This window comes from Labeo rohita, chromosome 5 (assembly GCF_022985175.1).
Source record: "Labeo rohita strain BAU-BD-2019 chromosome 5, IGBB_LRoh.1.0, whole genome shotgun sequence".
Taxonomy (NCBI): domain Eukaryota; kingdom Metazoa; phylum Chordata; class Actinopteri; order Cypriniformes; family Cyprinidae; genus Labeo; species Labeo rohita.
Window position 1 is genome coordinate 30,838,474 of NC_066873.1, and position 17,249 is coordinate 30,855,722.

General features: G+C 38.9%; 1 protein-coding gene across 13 annotated transcripts in view; it reads left to right on the top strand.

Annotated features, from left to right (window-relative positions):
- The window catches only part of arvcfb (ARVCF delta catenin family member b), a 273,519-nt gene that overhangs the window by 192,924 nt on the left and 63,346 nt on the right, over window positions 1-17,249 (top strand). For all 13 annotated transcript variants that reach the window (XM_051108695.1, XM_051108689.1, XM_051108697.1 and 10 more), the window contains one exon: window positions 13,662-14,164. In XM_051108695.1, the coding sequence (XP_050964652.1) occupies window positions 13,662-14,164 (503 nt within the window). The remainder of the gene's footprint in view (window positions 1-13,661; window positions 14,165-17,249) is intronic.

Consider the following 17,249-nt stretch of genomic DNA (forward strand, 5'->3'; position numbering starts at 1 on the left):
ATTAGACAGTTCCAGTGCATTTAATTTGTTACGCCGACTCGAGGTCTCTTCTTTATCTCTCTTTCTCTATCTCGGTGGAGCTGTTGTTGTCAGAGTGATTAATTGTTGTCTCTGGTGAAAACTGCCAGACAAAGGGGGCGTCTCGTCTCCAGCCGTATCTCTAATGGTTCATCTCTCCTTGGCTGATCCTCCCTGCACCTGCCACCAGTGCCACAGCAGAGCAGCCATAAGGTCATCATGCAGAAATCTCCCTGGAGACCACCGGGGACCACTTCCTCTATGTGCTCATGCTGAACTGACAACCATTATATAGTGTAGGCAGAAAGAGAAAAGTATTCCATTCTTTATGTGGAAGTTTGGTCATAGGAGTGAAGACTGAAAAACTGAGTTGGAGAGGAATATAGTTCCTTTTTAGTAGAAAACAGTCAGAGCGTGTAGTCTGATTCCTGAAAAAATGAATCTTGTGAGATGTTTCTATAAGGGAATCAGAAACATACAGCACTGCCAGTGTAGTTTAGTTCCTACCTGATCTCATGGTGAAAACGTACTTTTTCCTGAGACGCGAAATACATACCAATAAGTACATATCACTTCAGTTTCTGACAGAAATGTCAACTGAGTAGCGCTAAAAGTGTTTTTTTCCCCCACAGAACAGATGAACGTACATATGGTACGTTTTATGATAAAGCCTAGATGGTATACGCATGTACTGTACAAAAATGACAAATAATGCTACATATCAGATTATGCTACCAGCACTGTATTTTTAATACAGTAAGGGTAGGTTTAGGGTTGGGATAGGTGTAGATGTTAATAAAATCTAATAGGTAGAAAGTTTAGTTCATTTGACGTTTTCAAATAACGTACAATCTACACTGCACCTAAACCTACCCTATAGTATGTAAACAAAAACGAATGTAACTAAAACGCAATTGCAATCATGCCGTTTTAGCTTGTTTTTCTCTCATCTTTCAGCTCTTTCATTGTGAGTCATGTTTTTCACGGAATTCATACCCAAGGATTCCACATCCTAAGTCCAACTCTGTGCTGCCTGAGCTACCAAGCAAGCTTGTTACATCCGCCGTTGTGTCCATTTGTTCTGCCCTGTCGTGTACACCTACCCCAACCCTAAACCTACCTTTACTGTATTAAAAATACAGTGCTGGTAGCATAATCTGATATGTAGCATTATTTGTCAAAACATCGGAAAGCAAAACATATGGAGCTGTAATTATAACTATGTACACTGCCCTCCAAAAGTTTGGAAACACCCCTGGCAAAGTGTGGTTTTGGACGATATCAGCATAAATCCTTATCATTTTTTGGTGCAAATACATTAAAGTAACTTGACATTATCATTGAAGACCAATAATAATTTTCATTTTGATTACATAATAATGGCAATATATACATGTCAAAGTCAGACTTTCCCCTTTGCCAGCTGTGATGCCTCGTTACTGGTTTAAACTTGGCCCAGGTTTTTAAAAGATTTTTGGGTCAGCACACCTTAATAGCTTCAACAACTGATTGCCAATTAAGTTTAGAAAATAATGAATTTAGGCCCAGATTATGCAGAGCTGTAATAGCTGCTAACGGTGGATATTTTGATGAATCAAAAATTTATTTTTTTTCTATGTATAAACTGTCCAAAACCCAACTTTTCTAGGGCATTTCCAAACTTTTGGAGGGCAGTGTACGTACAATATAGATTTAAAGTGCTCACTGTTTTACCCCCTCTAGTGTTAATTTCTTTTGGAAACTGCAGAGATATGTGCTTATTGGTACGTATTTCATGTCTCACGAAAAAGTTCCCCCATGTACGTTCTTGTCATGAGACCAGGCTGATTGATCCCAAACGAATGATTGTAATGAGCTAGTACTTTTTACTGAATCAAAGTTCAATTTAGTTCAACCAGTGTAGTCCAATTCCCAAACAAATGATTCTAATGTGTCTGTTCTTTTTTTTTTTTTTTTTTTTTTTTTTTTTTTTTTTTCCCGGCCTGTCAGTAACACAGATAACACATGACAGTGTGTATGTGTAGCTATGTTATCATCATTCACGGCCATTTTTTTTTTTTTTTTTTTTTTTTTTTTTTTATGTATTTAATTAATTTAATTTTATGTACCTTTTTATTTAACCATACTATTACAGACAAGACCGGGGGGATAGAGAAAACGGGGAAAAAAAATAAAATAAAATAAAATAAAAATTGGGGAGAAAGTCAACAGAAGAGGGGGAAAGAGAGAGAGAGAGAGAGAGAGAGAGAAGAAAAAAAAAAAAAAAAAAAAAAAAAAAAAAAAAAAAAAAAAAAAAGGAGAAGGAGGATAGAGAAAGAGAGAAAGATCAAAAAAAAGATAATCTGCTTCCATACCTGCTGACAAAAGGAGAAAACAACAGAAGACACAACAGCAGAGTAACTGCAGCAACAACCAACATCTATATAAATCACAGTAAATACTACATGTTAAATGTTATTGTGCAGCACACATAACTAATATTACAAAACATGTTTTGAAGCAACAGCAGATCAAGACAGTGTGTGTCTGTGAGCACCTGTTTTTACACCAATGTGAATGCTTGTGTGTACACCTGTGTGCACACCTGTGTGTGTGAGCGCGTTTGTGTTCATAAGGTTCTTCCATGTAAATGTTTAATAGTGTGTGTGGGAACCACAGCCCCGCCCCGCAAGGTATGAAGCAGACATGGAGGAGACCCGGGCCCAAACATCCGGATGCCCCCCCGAGCACGAGAGTCCCAGGAGAACCACCGCAGGGACAACCGCGGCCCCCACCCAGAAAAGGGCAGAGGAGGGCCCGGAGGGGGATCATCCGGCAGCCACAATGCAGACGTCCCAGGGGGGCGTGGCGGCAAGCCCGCAGGTTCCGCCGGCAGCCGGCCACACCAGAGCAGACCGGCTCTGGGCCCGGCGATCCAAGGGCCCCCACCCCTAGCCGGGGCCCAGCAAAGCCAGGGGGCCAGGCCCCGCCAAGCAACCGCCGAGATCGGGCCAGCGCTCACCCGAGCATCCCGCCCGGAGCGAGAAACCACCAACGCACCGGCGGCCGGGGCATCCTCCACCGGCAGGGCGTGGTGGGGGGCCTGAGATGATGAGTGAGGCGGAGTCTAAGGCCTGACCTGACACATGGACATAGACAAACAGGCACACATATATACAAGCACACGTTCCCACCCTCATGCACGCAAACAAATATTCGCGCACTCGCCCCACATGTAGACATACAAAAATGGACACAGTACCCACAATCACACTCCCCATTTGTACTCTATACTCCTGGATCCAGGCACCACTACCCCCAGAGGGGCAATCAGCGCCAGACCCCGGAGCTGAACCCTCTTCACTCTGGCGTGGAGACAGGAAGACCACCCCGGTACCCCGCAGCAGCAGAGAAGACCACCAGCCCAGACCCCGACCGGATGGCCAGCTCGTCCTCACAGCCCCCAGCCCCGGACAAAGAACAGAGAACAGGGGTGTGAAAAAAAAAAAAAAAAAAAAAGAAGACCCCATGCCTCACCTCACCCGCTCAAATGTAGTGTTGGTGTGTGTTGTTCTAAAGTGCTTTAAAACAGGGGAGGGGCAAGACACTAACCACCCTCCGCCAGCTCGTGTCAAATCGGCACCTCCCCAAGAGCCCTCAATGTCTATGTGTAACTTAAAATTGAGAAGTGGGCACCAGCACCAGAGAGAAGGCTGAATGAACAGACCGCCCCCTGGATGCCATTCAGTGTGCCCACCCCCAAGGCCCTATATGTATGTGTCATGTGACAGTAAGTAATGAGAGTGTCTAAGTTGTGATGTATGATTGAGATGCAGGTGGCCACAAGGAGACAGAGGAGTACCACCTCCCCTGCATCCCAGCAACACACCCGCACCCCAAAACCCTACCTGTATGTTGGTGTGATGGAGCGGGAGAAGGGAAGCATTAGGGATGGGGAGGAAATCATTGGAGGGGGCAAAGTACCCCCCTGGAGCCAGCTCCCCCGCTGACCCCCATAGGCACCCCCGTTGCCCCAAATCTGCCCAGGGCAGGGGGCCCAGGCCCATCCAGACCGGGGCCCAGGCCCATCCAGACCGGGGCCCAGGCCCATCCAGACCGGGGCCCACGGCAGCCGGGGCGGCCCACCGGACCCCACAGCAGAGGAAAAACTACCCCCACCCCATCATTCAGTCAACTCCCAGACTACAGAAGACAATAGACACCCAGGTTAAGTCCGTCCTCCGCCTATATTGCCCCCCTGCAGAGTGGATACTGACAGATGGTAACAACGTCCCTACCAGCTAAAGAGGCCACCGGATCCACCGACGCGTCAAAGGCCCCCGCACCAGGGCCGAGCCCAAGCGCATGCACCAACCCACGCTCCCGGCGGCACACCAACCAGGACCCAAGCCCCCAGGCCCAGCCGGAATCCCAGCCCGGTGGCAGAGCGGCCCCAGAACCCCAAGCCCCCCCCGGACCTACCCCGGAGCAGTACGGCCGCCAGGCCGGCAACCTACGTCCGCCGGCACAGGCCTCCCCAGCAGCGCCGCATGCAGCCGCCAGAAAAATAACACCCAAGAGCCACCAACACCCCATCCAGGCCAGGACCGCAGCCCCAGCGCCGAACCCCCCAAGAAACCCACCCCTAGGGAACTCCCAGATGCCCCCAGCCCATATGGCCCCCACGGCGACAACAAAAACCAAAGCCGGACAGAACCGTGACCCCCACTCACACTAGGTGATGGAGCTGATCAAAGGAGCCCAGAGAGATTGATCTAATGTGGCAGCAGAAGCTGTTTCAAGACTAATATAGTCCAACAAACGATCTCTATATTGGTTGATATTAAGATTATTTTTATTTTTCCAGTTCATGAGGACAGTCTTCTTAGCAATGCATAAGGCAGTGTAAGCCATGTGGATTGAATTATCTTCTGTAGTGACACCATCTAGGTAGCCCAACAAGCAGACTGATGGAGAGGCTGGAATGGAACATTTAAGACACTTTGATAAGTCTTCACAAATCCTGTACCAGAACCTCTGAACAGGTGGACAGAACCATAGAGCGTGGATATAATTGTCAGGTGTATTGCCTTGACAGTGTGAGCAGTTGTTAGAAGCTGTAAAACCCATCCTGAACATCCGATGACCTGTGTAGTGCACTCTATGCAGGATTTTGTATTGTATTAATTGTAAACTGGGATTTCTAATCAGTTCAAAGGTTTTTAAACATATCTGATGTCTGTTCTTTCTAGTGAATGAAACACTTACAGTTCAACCAGTGTAGCCTGATTCCCGAACAAATGATTCTAATAAGTTGGTTCTTTCTAGTGAATCAAATGCTTAGAGTGCAACCAGTGTAGTATGATTCCCGAGCAAATGATTGTAATGAGTTGGTACTTTTTAGTGAATCAAACGCTTACAAGTGCAACCAGTGTAGTTCGATTCCCAAACAAATTTGACTAATGAGTCGGTTCTTTCTAGTGAATCAAACGCTTGCATTGCAACCAGTGTCCAATCATATTTTATTTTGTTGCTTAGAAAGTCCGGAGACTGCAGTGATGGAGGAGAAACTTTTGGTGTCTATTGCGGGTTACCCGGAGCTGTGTTTTTTAAAGGTTTTTGCTAATATGACAGTTTACTTAACAGCAAAAACCAAAGATTTTAGAGCGCTCGCGCTATAATCCTTTAATTAGCCTCGTATTTTCAGACCTAAAAAAACGTGTTCGGTGTGATCGGGGCCTTATGTGGTTGTGGCTAGAAGGGATATAGCTCAGACCGGAAACTAACAATTAAATGAATTGTTCTACCTATTAGATTGTTTTATTTAATGTCTATACCTACCCCAACCCTAAACGTAGCCCATACTATAATACAAAAACAGTATTATTGTTGTATAGTGTGACAAAAATAACGTTAGATTGATGTGCGCATGCCCAGTAGCTAGAGCTGTATCCCTTCTAGCCTTAACTGCCTTATACTGCAGCCAATTTGCCAAAATGATAGGTTTTTATGATGTAATAGTCGCCTGTTTCTACATTGCTGCTTGTTTAGCCCTTCCCACCGATTTGCACATGTAGTGTAAATAACGAGAGAGGCATACACAAACAAGACACTGTACAGTGCCAAGCTGTGGAAATACAGTCTTTGCATTGCCTTCCTTCTGTTTCCAACATTAAGACAAGAGTGGATTAATTTATTACGTTTACAAACAAGGCATAATGCGGCGCAGGATTTTCAGAAAGATTGAAACTAAAAGACGATGCTGTGAAGTGTGAGAACTTTTTTTCATTATGTGGTCACTATTGCTTCATCTGTTATTACAGATCATTTTACAGATCATGTATTGCATGTTTATGTGTTTTTAGCCTAAATCACAACAGCGTCCATCTATGAAGAATGTATACTGTCAAACATACACAGTGGTTAGCCAATCATAGCAGTGGGCATTTTCTACAGTCCTCCATGCCTATTCAAACAGAGCATGTCAATGATAGCGGTCAAAACAGAACAGAAAATAGCCTATTACTTTATTTTGATGTAAGACAATATTGATAATATTATAAGTGGACCTCAGAGAAGAGTACAAAATAATAAAAAAGGCAGTTCATGACCCCTTTAATATTATTATTTATTGCGATTCATGATTTATTTATAAAGCATTTTATCAGGTGCAAATTTGTCAAATAAAGTGGAAGATCTGTTTTTTTTCTCACTTGAATCCACAAGTAATCGTTAATCCATAAGTAATTGCTCATTATAACAGTGAAGTGAAAGATTATTCAAATGTGTGATATCTCAGTACTGCGTGACTTTTTGAATAATATGAAACTCTTACAAATATGCTAATATTTTCCTCATTTCTATTCAGAGGCATAGGCATTTATCCAAAAAATCTAGAAATAAATAATTCAGAGAAAGGAAATGATGGGAGAACAAAATGGATGTAGTAATGGGTACATAACTGGGTGGTTTTTGCTGGCAACCAACATAAAATACCAGACACACATATTTCTGGAACATGAAGAACATTTGGCTCATTATCAAGGTGTAGAATCTGTTGTAATAACTTCAGAGCACCACATCTAGCAGAGGAGCATCATGTGTATTCGAAGTGCTTTCACGTGTTATGAATACACTCGTATATACAATGGCGGCAATTTAAATGCAAATCTTGACATTCCCATTGCTCAGTCCACAGGGTTTAGCATGCATCTGAACTGTTTAAGTAATTTCAATTTGCAAAGCCTCAATCTGTGTGTATGTGTGTGAGAAAAAGTGAGATGAAACTCTATACAATGGCAGTGTTATGAACAATAATTTTAAGCCCTCTTGTTGTCTCAAAGTGATCTTTTCTTTTGGTCACATCCATTTTCAGTCTGCACCTGACAGCATTGTGGCAGCTTTCTAATGAGTTCTGGCAGAAGCTGTTTGGCACAAAATTATTTTTGGCGGAAATTCATTATTTACTCACCTTCATACGGTTCCAAACCCGAATTATCTCCATTTTGTGGTACAAAAACATGGAGATTTTTAATACCTTAATGTGGTCTGTGCAATTACATTGGCAGTGGCTGTTAAAAAGCATGATAAAAGCAGTCATGATAGTTGAAAGCTAATAGCGTAGTAGCTTTGTGTGAGGCCCAGGATGAAATTTGACAAAGTTATTATTCAATCATAATCTTACTCTCCAGCTGGCTGTTAATTTAGAAACTCTAAACAGATCACTGAATCAAGCTGAACAACTTCTGATTCCTGAGCAAAATATTAATTCTGATTTGTATACTAAATCAACCAGTTTGCTGAGAAGAATTGACTTGAGAATGATTCATTCATTGATGCGATTCTTGACTTGAGTTTAATTTTCTGATTCATTGATCCAGTGAAAAAAAAATCCACAAAAACATTCAGGTTTAGAATATAATGATGGTAAGTAGGAAATTATTCATTAACTGTTCTTTTAAGAAGTTACATTGTAGTTTTTGGAATATAAATTGAGGAATTCCATTTTGTATAAGTTGACTGAATCTTTTCTGAAGCTTAGTTTGGAAGAAAAGTACTTAAAATAAGATGCTGCTACAGGGTTATTTTTAGTCCAGTGCTTAGTTTGAATGGAAGAACCATCTCTCTTCCAGTCGAATAGCTCTTTACTGTTTCTAGAATGTCTTGGAACAGACTTTAGTAAGTTGTTTTCTGGGTGTGAATAACAAGATGAGATGACTCCCGGTCTCGGAAAACATAGCAATAAAGGTCGGAAGAGATGGTGCCAGTAAGTCACTCTGTAAATCGCATTATACTCGGTCATACACACCATCAAACATGAGTCATGCTGGCTGAGCCTGTGTGCCCTTTCTATATTAGTTGTTCTGGTTAATTATTTGCATCAGCATGAGTCTTGGTGGGAAGAGTATTGAACTGTTTAACTCGAGTAGAAATAATGTATCCTGTGTGCCAGCCATGTTAATGTTGGTTTGCTCCCAACAGGTCTGGCACCGATCGCCTTTCAGACGTTACGTCAGTTAATGATTGTTTCATCATTCTGACACTGAATGGCACTTGGATGGCATTTCCAAGCAATAAAATGCTTCCAAATTTACCATGTGGTCAGTAACCACTCTCTTAATTTGCGTGAAATCTGTTGGCATGTTACAATTATAAAACAAATGGCGATGGTAATGAATTATGACCAGAGTTTGGTGTTGCAGCAGTGTTCACTGAACTGAAAACCAACACTAGAATTGTGAGTAGTAGTAGTTTATCATTGTCAAAAGTCATTTCACCCAGTGGCCACCTTGGAGATACCACACTGACCGTTTCAGTTTCTCCCATTAACTTTTCCACAACTTAGAATGTCTCTGATTACATTTGACTAAACATATGGGAACACTGATCCATAGTTGGCCATATTGTAATTTAATAAAGGATAAAATATAGAAAAACTGAATTAAATTCAGTTTAAAACACAATTACGTTACACCTTTTTAGCAACCAACAATTTAATTGGATGGATTTGCTATTTTAGTTGTGTTGTGCAAACTTAACTTAAATACCTTTATTATCCACCATATTTTTCCCTACGAGCAGGCCATGCCATTTGTAAATTTAATGTGTCTGGCTTCCAGTCTCATCTGTTTCTGTGCAAAACAGCTCGTTTTGCTGCCGCAATATTTTATGTATTTTACACAAAAGTTTATGTACACTTACCAGTCAAAAGTTTTTGAACAGTAAGTTTTTTTCTGATCACCAAGCCTGCATTTATTTTATCCAAAATACAGCAAAAGCAGTAATATTGTGAAATATTTTTACTATTTCAAATAACTGCTTTCTATTTGAATATATTTTAACATTTGATTTATATTTGTGATCTAGGCTAATTTTCATCATTATTTCAGTCTTCAGTGTCACATGATCCTTCAGAAATCATTCTAATATGTTGATTTGCTGTTCATGAAACATGTTTTATTATTATATTTTTGGGGAAATAAGTTATAGAAATTAATAATTTTATTTAGCAAGGATGCTTTAAATTGATCAACAGTGATGATAAAGACATTTATAATGTTACAAAAGATTTCTGTTTCAGATAAATGCTGTTTTACTGAACTTTCTATTAATCAAAGAAACCTAAGAAAATTCTACTCAGCTGTTTTCAACATTATAATAATAATGAATGGTTTTTGAGCAGCAAATCAGAATATTAGAATGATTTCTGAAGGATCGTGTGACTGGAGTAATGATGATTAAAAATTCAGCTTTGAAATGAGAAATAAATAACAATAGTAGAATTATTATTTATTATATTTATTATAATAAATATATTTAGAATATATATTTAGAATTATTGTATTTATTATAGTTATTTAAAATAGTAAAAATATTTCAGAATGTTACTGTTTTTGCTGTGCTTTAGATTAAATAAATGCAGACTTGGTGAGCAAAAGAAAAATAAAAAATCTGTTTAAAAACTTTTGACTGGTAATGTATTATCTTAATTATGAACACACTGGTCTGTAGTGCAAACAGTTTTAGGCTTATGAGTTGGAAGTCTAACACATTACCAGAAAACATTGCATTGAAATACAAGGTGGATACCCGGAAAACACACATTTTTCATATTTATTTAATAAGAATTGCTTTCAAGTAAGCATATAATGCTACCACTCAAAAGTTTAGGGTTGGTAAGATATTTAAAATGTTTCTGAAAGTCTCTTATGTTCACCAAGGCCACTATTTTAATTTTAAAAGGTAATTTATTCTTGCAGTGGGACAGGTGAATTTTCAGTCTTCAGTCACAAGATCCTTCAGAAATCATTCTAATATGTTGATTTGGTGCTTGGGACATTTCTTATTATTATCAATACTGAAAACTGCTGCTTAATATTTCCACGGAAACCCTGCTACTTTTTTCATTCATGCTTCCCAGCGCGTTCCTTTAGTGTGCTTAAAGTCTTTTTCCTCTGGGACCAATCAGATGATGTGTTCTTCATGTGCCATCATAGAGTTAATGCCCCATTTCATGGCCATATCATCTCTTTTACGATGTCAGACGTGTGAACTGTTCATTTCAAGCGCTGCTATGTAACAGCTTGTCGAGATTTCCTCCCTCTGTAATGTGCCCTCAAATCACCTCCAAAGTTGCAGTACATAATTAACATAAAACTCTCATTAAAAGTGCATCCCTCACAACCGCCAACATTCTCAGCTGTGGCCCATTTTGTCAAGTCACACATCAAAGACTTTGTTCACACTGTGCGTAAATCCGATTTGTTTTTCAAATCCAGTCTTTAACAGTCTTTTCCTTACTGTCATTTTCTAAGGCTTGAAATCTGATCATATATGTATAGCATATAAGAATTTAAAATGTGTTTTTTTTCCCTTGCTGTTCAGACTACAAACACAGCAAAGGATTAAGATCTAAACAACATTTCCTCTGTGGATTCATGAATGCTGTTAGATTATAGTGGTGGCTTTATATTTGCACATTTGGTCCCTAGTGCTCTGAATTTCTGGTACACCTTGTTTTTTCCCACCCAGAGTGAGATGAGGACAGAAAATGAGCTGGAAATGGAGAGAGAGAAAGAGTGATGGTGAGTGAGTGGCACAGGGGTTTAATATTTCTATGCCAATTTAGAAGTACCACCACAGGGACATCTCTGTTTTGTTCACACTGATAATGAAGCATGCTGAGACTCCTATCCGAAATTGATGTAACCTCCCTATTGTGTACAGCACAGCCCCAGACATGTTATTTCCAACTTCTGCGCTGTAGAGGACATGAACTGTTTGAGTACAATAACATGGGCTCATGAGAGCCTCCAGCCACCTGCAGTATGAACACGCACGCAGAATAAGAAGGTTTATGTTCATAAAAGATATTGTAAATGTGAGGTGTGTGTAGATTATTTTAGAATAACAAACTAAATCAATTTCTACTTTAGTCATTGTTTGAATTTGTTGGATATGTTGCAGACATTCAGTGCATTTTTAAATATGTATTTGACCTGTCAAAAAGTTTTTGAACAGTAAGATTTTGAAGTCTCTTCTGCTCACCAAGCCTGCATTTGTTTGATGCAAAATACAGCAAAATCAGTAATATTGTGAAATATTTTTTAAATTTTTAAAATAACTGTTTTCCATTTGAATGCATATTTAAAATGTGATTTATTCCTGTGATCAAAGCTACATTTTCAGCATCATTACTCCAGTCTTTAGTGTCACATGATCCTTCAGAAATCATTCTAATATGCTCATTTGCTGTTCAAGAAACATGTATTATTATTATCATCAATATTTAAAACAGTTGAGTACATTTATTTCAGCATTCTTTGATGGATGGGTGTGGGTGTGTGTGTGGGCGGGGGGGTTAATTAATTAAAAATTAATACTTTTATATAGCAAGGACATTTGTAATGTTACAAAATATTTATTTTTCAGATAAATGCTGCTCTTTCTATTCATTAGAGAAACCTGAAAAAATTCTACTCAGCTGTTTTCAAGATAATATTAATAAAAAAATGTTTTTTTAGCAGCAAATCAGAATATTAGAATGATTTCTGAAGGATCATGTGACTGGAGTAAAGATGCTAAAAGTTCAGCTTTTAATTCACAGGAATAAATTACATCTTAAAATATATTTAAATAGAAAAATAGAAGGAATTTTAAATAGTAAAAATATTTTAAAATTGTACTGTTTTTGCTGTACTTTGGATCAGATAAATGCAGGCATAGTGAGCAGAAGAGACTGCTTTAAAAAACATTAAAAATCTTTCAAAAACTTTTGACTGGTAGTGTATAAATAATAATAATTTAAAAGTTTGTGGTCTTTAAGCTTTTTTAATGTTTTGCTCGCCAAGACAGTATTTACTTAGACAAAAGTACAAAAAACAAGACTGCCTAAAGCTGTGAAATCTCCATTTTACCAATAAAAAGTATTTTTTGAAAGAAAAAAAAAAAATTCAAAAGAACAGCGTTTATTAGAATTTTTTTAACAAGAAGTCTGTCATTTTTACTGTGTTAGTGTATTCATTTCATACAATACAAAAACTTTCTGACCCCCAAACTTTTGCATGGGTAGTGTATTCAGTATTTTTCCTCCTCCTCTCTTAAAAGCAGCTAAAAGCAGCCATTGCCACTTCAGGGTTTGTGTGATGCCTCAGAGAAATGCAAATCTCTCGCTACCGGCTGTGGAGCAGCGGGTCAGTTTTTTTGAAATATGTTTGAACACCACAAACAGCACTTTTTGTTCAGTTTCAGCTCCGTTTTAATGAAGTGATACAACTGCTAATTTCCAAGGTGCCTGAAGTACCAGGAAATGTTCCCACTGGGCTTTTGTTTGCAAACTGTATTTTCTGTGTATAGGGCTCTTTGGTTGGCTTAATGGTTCTTCCATGTTGCATTATAGTCTTTTTCTGTCTACTTTAGACTTTTATGTCTTTGCTCTGCAAATGTGGACTATGAAAAGGTTCATTTATACAGTAGCAGTAGCAGCATAAACAGTTGTTGTTGTGAAAAATGTGATTTATTTCTACTGTCAATTTTCAAAGCAGTATCAGTGTCACTTTACAATGAATATTTCAGAAATGCACATTGATTATTTCATTTCCTGTCCCAACATATTGATCGCTTACTTGTAATAGGGAGCTCTCAGAAAAGTCCAGAGCTGGGATTCTCCCAGCGGGAGTGATGCTGTACTACGCTGTCCTGTATTCAGATTACTCATATTAGGGAAGCCATCCATCGCTCCCTATCCATCTGTCTCTCTTCCTCTCTCTTTGTTTCCAGTCTGTTCTATATTTGCTCTAAGCCATGCGGGCTCTCTGTTTTCCTTCGTGCTGTATCCCATCCATCATTAATTAAAGAAAGAAAGAACATCACTGTGTCCTGACAGACACGATTAATAGGGAAATGGCAGTGTTTTTTCTTATTGACTAGTGCTGTGGATTCTGTGACATCATGGTTAATAACTAAAGCAATCACCTTTTTCTGTCTCTTACTTGGTCTTTTTCCCTTATCCTACATATTTTGATCTCATCTTATTTTTCTTTTCCGAGACAGGTATTTGTGGTTATAGTAAAAATACTATATACAAAAATCATACTGTGCATGACTAAGGGATGACATGTCAAACTGGATGACTGATAAATCTCTCTTTTCTTCATTTGTTACAGAGGCTACGAGGACCCCATAGAGGCCGAATTAATCGATGAAAGACACCCCTATATCCATGGCATGTACCCAGCACCTCTTGCCCAACCCGAGAGGGGCAGCTTGGCCAGTCTAGACCGCATGGGCGGCCGTCGCTCCCCCTCGATTGACAGCATCCGCAAAGACCCTCGCTGGAGAGATCCCGACCTGCCTGAGGTCATCGCCATGCTAGGCCACCCCATCGATCCAGTTAAATCCAATGCAGCTGCCTACTTACAGCATCTCTGCTATGAAAATGACAAGATAAAGAAGGATGTCAGGCAGCTGAAGGGGATCCCAGTGCTGGTGGGTTTGCTGGACCACCCTAAAGCAGAAGTCCATCGCAAGGCCTGCGGAGCTTTGAGAAATATCTCCTACGGCAAGGACCACGATAACAAGGTGGCCATCAAGAGCTGTGATGGGATTCCCGCTCTCATTCGTTTGCTGAGGAAAACCAATGACATGGAAGTTCGGGAACTTATCACAGGTATGATATGATAACTATATCCAGCAACTATATTTCAGACTGGAACTTAGCATTGTGATCATGAGCACAAAACTTCATCCACTTTTTTCTTCAACGCGGAAGTATGCTTATGGGTGAGACTTCCGGTTCATTAGCCACTCTAAGGAAATAACAAGAAGAATAACAACGTGCGGTAAATGCTAAAATTGTTTGCACTACAAACCAGTGTTCAACATTGAGGTAATAAATTAAAAGAATATGGTAAGACACCAATTTGCAATATCAAGCAGCTAAACAAGCTGTTTTGTAGGATGAGACCAGAAGCCAAACCCATTAAATTTACAAACTGCCCACTGTTACGTGAAGAAAAGGTAGATAAAAGGAGTACATGGGGTGTCACCTACCTAATTTATTAGGCTGTTTTGGGCTCTTTTTTCCATTTCTTGCTCTTCTACCAAAGATGAAATAAGGCATAAGACAAGATATTTTTATTTGACTTTTCATTAATTCAGCAAGGGCACATTAAATTGTTCAAAACTGACAGTAAAGACATTTATAATGTTTGTAATACTTATAATGATCATGTTGCTCTGAAAAAAAATAAACTTTGAAAATTAACTTTGCCATCACAGGAATAAATTACATTTAAAATATTTTAAAATAGAAGACAGTTGTTTTAAATTAAATAATATTTCACAATATTTTAGCAAGAGACTTAATTTAAAAAAATCTAACAGACTCCAACTTTTGAACAGTAGTGTATAAATAGTTAATTTTTGGGAACTAATCTAAATTTTGAGAGGGACATGTTTATGGTGGTCACGGCAGCTGGTCGAAATTCAATTCCGGATTCATCAGGCTTTTCCTCTGCCTGACCAATATAAGTAATTTTCATTTCAATGACAAGAATAACCTTCCATCTTTTTTAGCTTGTTTGTCCTAAATCGTGTATGATTCATTCATTTATATTTTCTCATTTCATCCAGTCATGCTTGGCAAGCATCCTACTAATACTAGCCATAGGCCTCTCGCCATGTTTGGCATTTTTAAATATCAGATGAGTCCGGACTGATGTTGACTGAATCCAGGTCAGTCTTTCAGCAGGGTCTTGACCTGCTAAATGTCACTGTAAGAACACACTGGGGTTTATGTGTCTCCTCCTGGGACCTTAATCCCCCGGCCTGGTCTCCACGACCTGACATACATTTACTAAAATGTGGAGATGCAAAAGAAGTCCAGCTTCAGGCTGGACACGCAAAGCACGAGGGCCAAAGACATGTTTGCATGCATACACAAGACATTTTATTACTGGAACAGGGGATTCGTGTCACTGGCAGACAATGAGGGATATACAAAATCTTAATAATAATAAACATTTGTGTTTGAAATAATTGTAAACACTCCTATTTTAGGGGCATTTTTTCATGATTGTGCTCAGCAGGGCTACATTTGTGAGATGTGGAATATTATTACTATGCAATTGAAAATAAATCTATTTTAATACATTTTAAAAATTCAGAAATTACTTATTAATGTTAATGATAAAAACGGTTGTGCTGCTTTATATTTTGGGGAAAACCATGATACGTTTTGTTAAGTTTTCCTCAAAGAAAGTTAAAAAGAACAACATTTAAAATATACTTTTTTTGTTCGATTCTACATTTATTTAATGTTACTTTGATTAAATTAATGCATCCTTGCTAAAAGGATTAGTTCAGTCCTGAATTAAAATTTCCTGATGATTTACTCACCCCAATGATCATGTGTTTCTTTTTTCGGTCGAAAAGAAATCAAGGTTTTTGAGAAAAATATTCCACTCCCATTATGATTTTTCTCCATATAGTGGACTTCAATGGAGATTTTCTAAAAAATAAAAATTTATATACTTTTTAACCACAAGTTGGATGACATGGGGGTGAGTAAATTATCAGGAAATTTTAATTCTGGAGTGAACTAAAGTGTTCATTTCTATGAAAAAATTTCACTGACCCCAAACTTTTGAACAGTAGTGTATATGTTAAAAAAAAATACTGAGTGCAGATTTTCCTTTACTAGGGTTTGGTGAAACTGCTAAAAGAAAAAGGTTTTGTGGTAATGACATTGACTGATGGTTCTCCAGACCAGACATTCAGTTATTTCACAGGTCACGAAAAAACGTTTCTGGTGTGTGAAATACCTGAGTGAATCCTCACAGTTATGGGGTATGAACAGTGACGTATAACAGCTCTGCAGCCACGATGATTAACTTTACAGCACACTGTTGCTTTCAGTCTTGGTTAAAAATAGCACTTTTCTACAGGATGGAGGGAATATACTATGTCAGTTCCAAACCGAGCCCTTGACAGCCATGGTTTATCTGCAAGGCCCCTATGAAAACACTGCCTTTACAATAGTCTTTCAGCAGTGTGGAAAACCCAGAATGTTTTTTCTACAATTAAAAATAATTGCAGGGTTTTAAAAATAGGTTCACCTTGTGCTCTTGAACACCATGTGGTTGGTACCCATATTGTCAGCAGCACTTATTTGCACCCTTAACCAAGAAAAACTTATTGTGTGGATATTGCTAGTACTTTTTTCTTTGTTCTTTTTTTTTTTTTTCTTCAGACGTATCTGCTTAGAATTTTTCATTACCTTTTCCTCTTTTCAGCATTATTTTTAATTAAACTGTCTGTTTTAATTTGGTGACCCTGTGTCAAATGTTCTTCATGCACTATGAATATTTAGCAGTTCATATTAATGTTTTTTAAATTAAGGTGGTCAAGACTGATACAACTTCAAAGCATCATAATTTCCTTTTCAGAGCTCTCCAGCTTAAATGTTAAAAGTCTTTTGAACTAGTTTATCATTTAATTACAGCCAGCCAGCTACAGCATTATGTTTATACCAGTAGCCATGAACCTCTGCTTCCTCGTTTGCGTTCTATATCTTTGTATCTGCCTCACCTCTCCAACTCGCCCTCATTCTCTCCTTCTATCTTCCATCTGTTTTGCTCTGATCAAGCAAGTTTCTAGAAAAAAAAATAGATTTGAGGCATACTAATTCCATAATCCGTACTATATGACTTCTCTGTATTTTGCGCACGTTCCACATTAGACTGTCAGTCTAT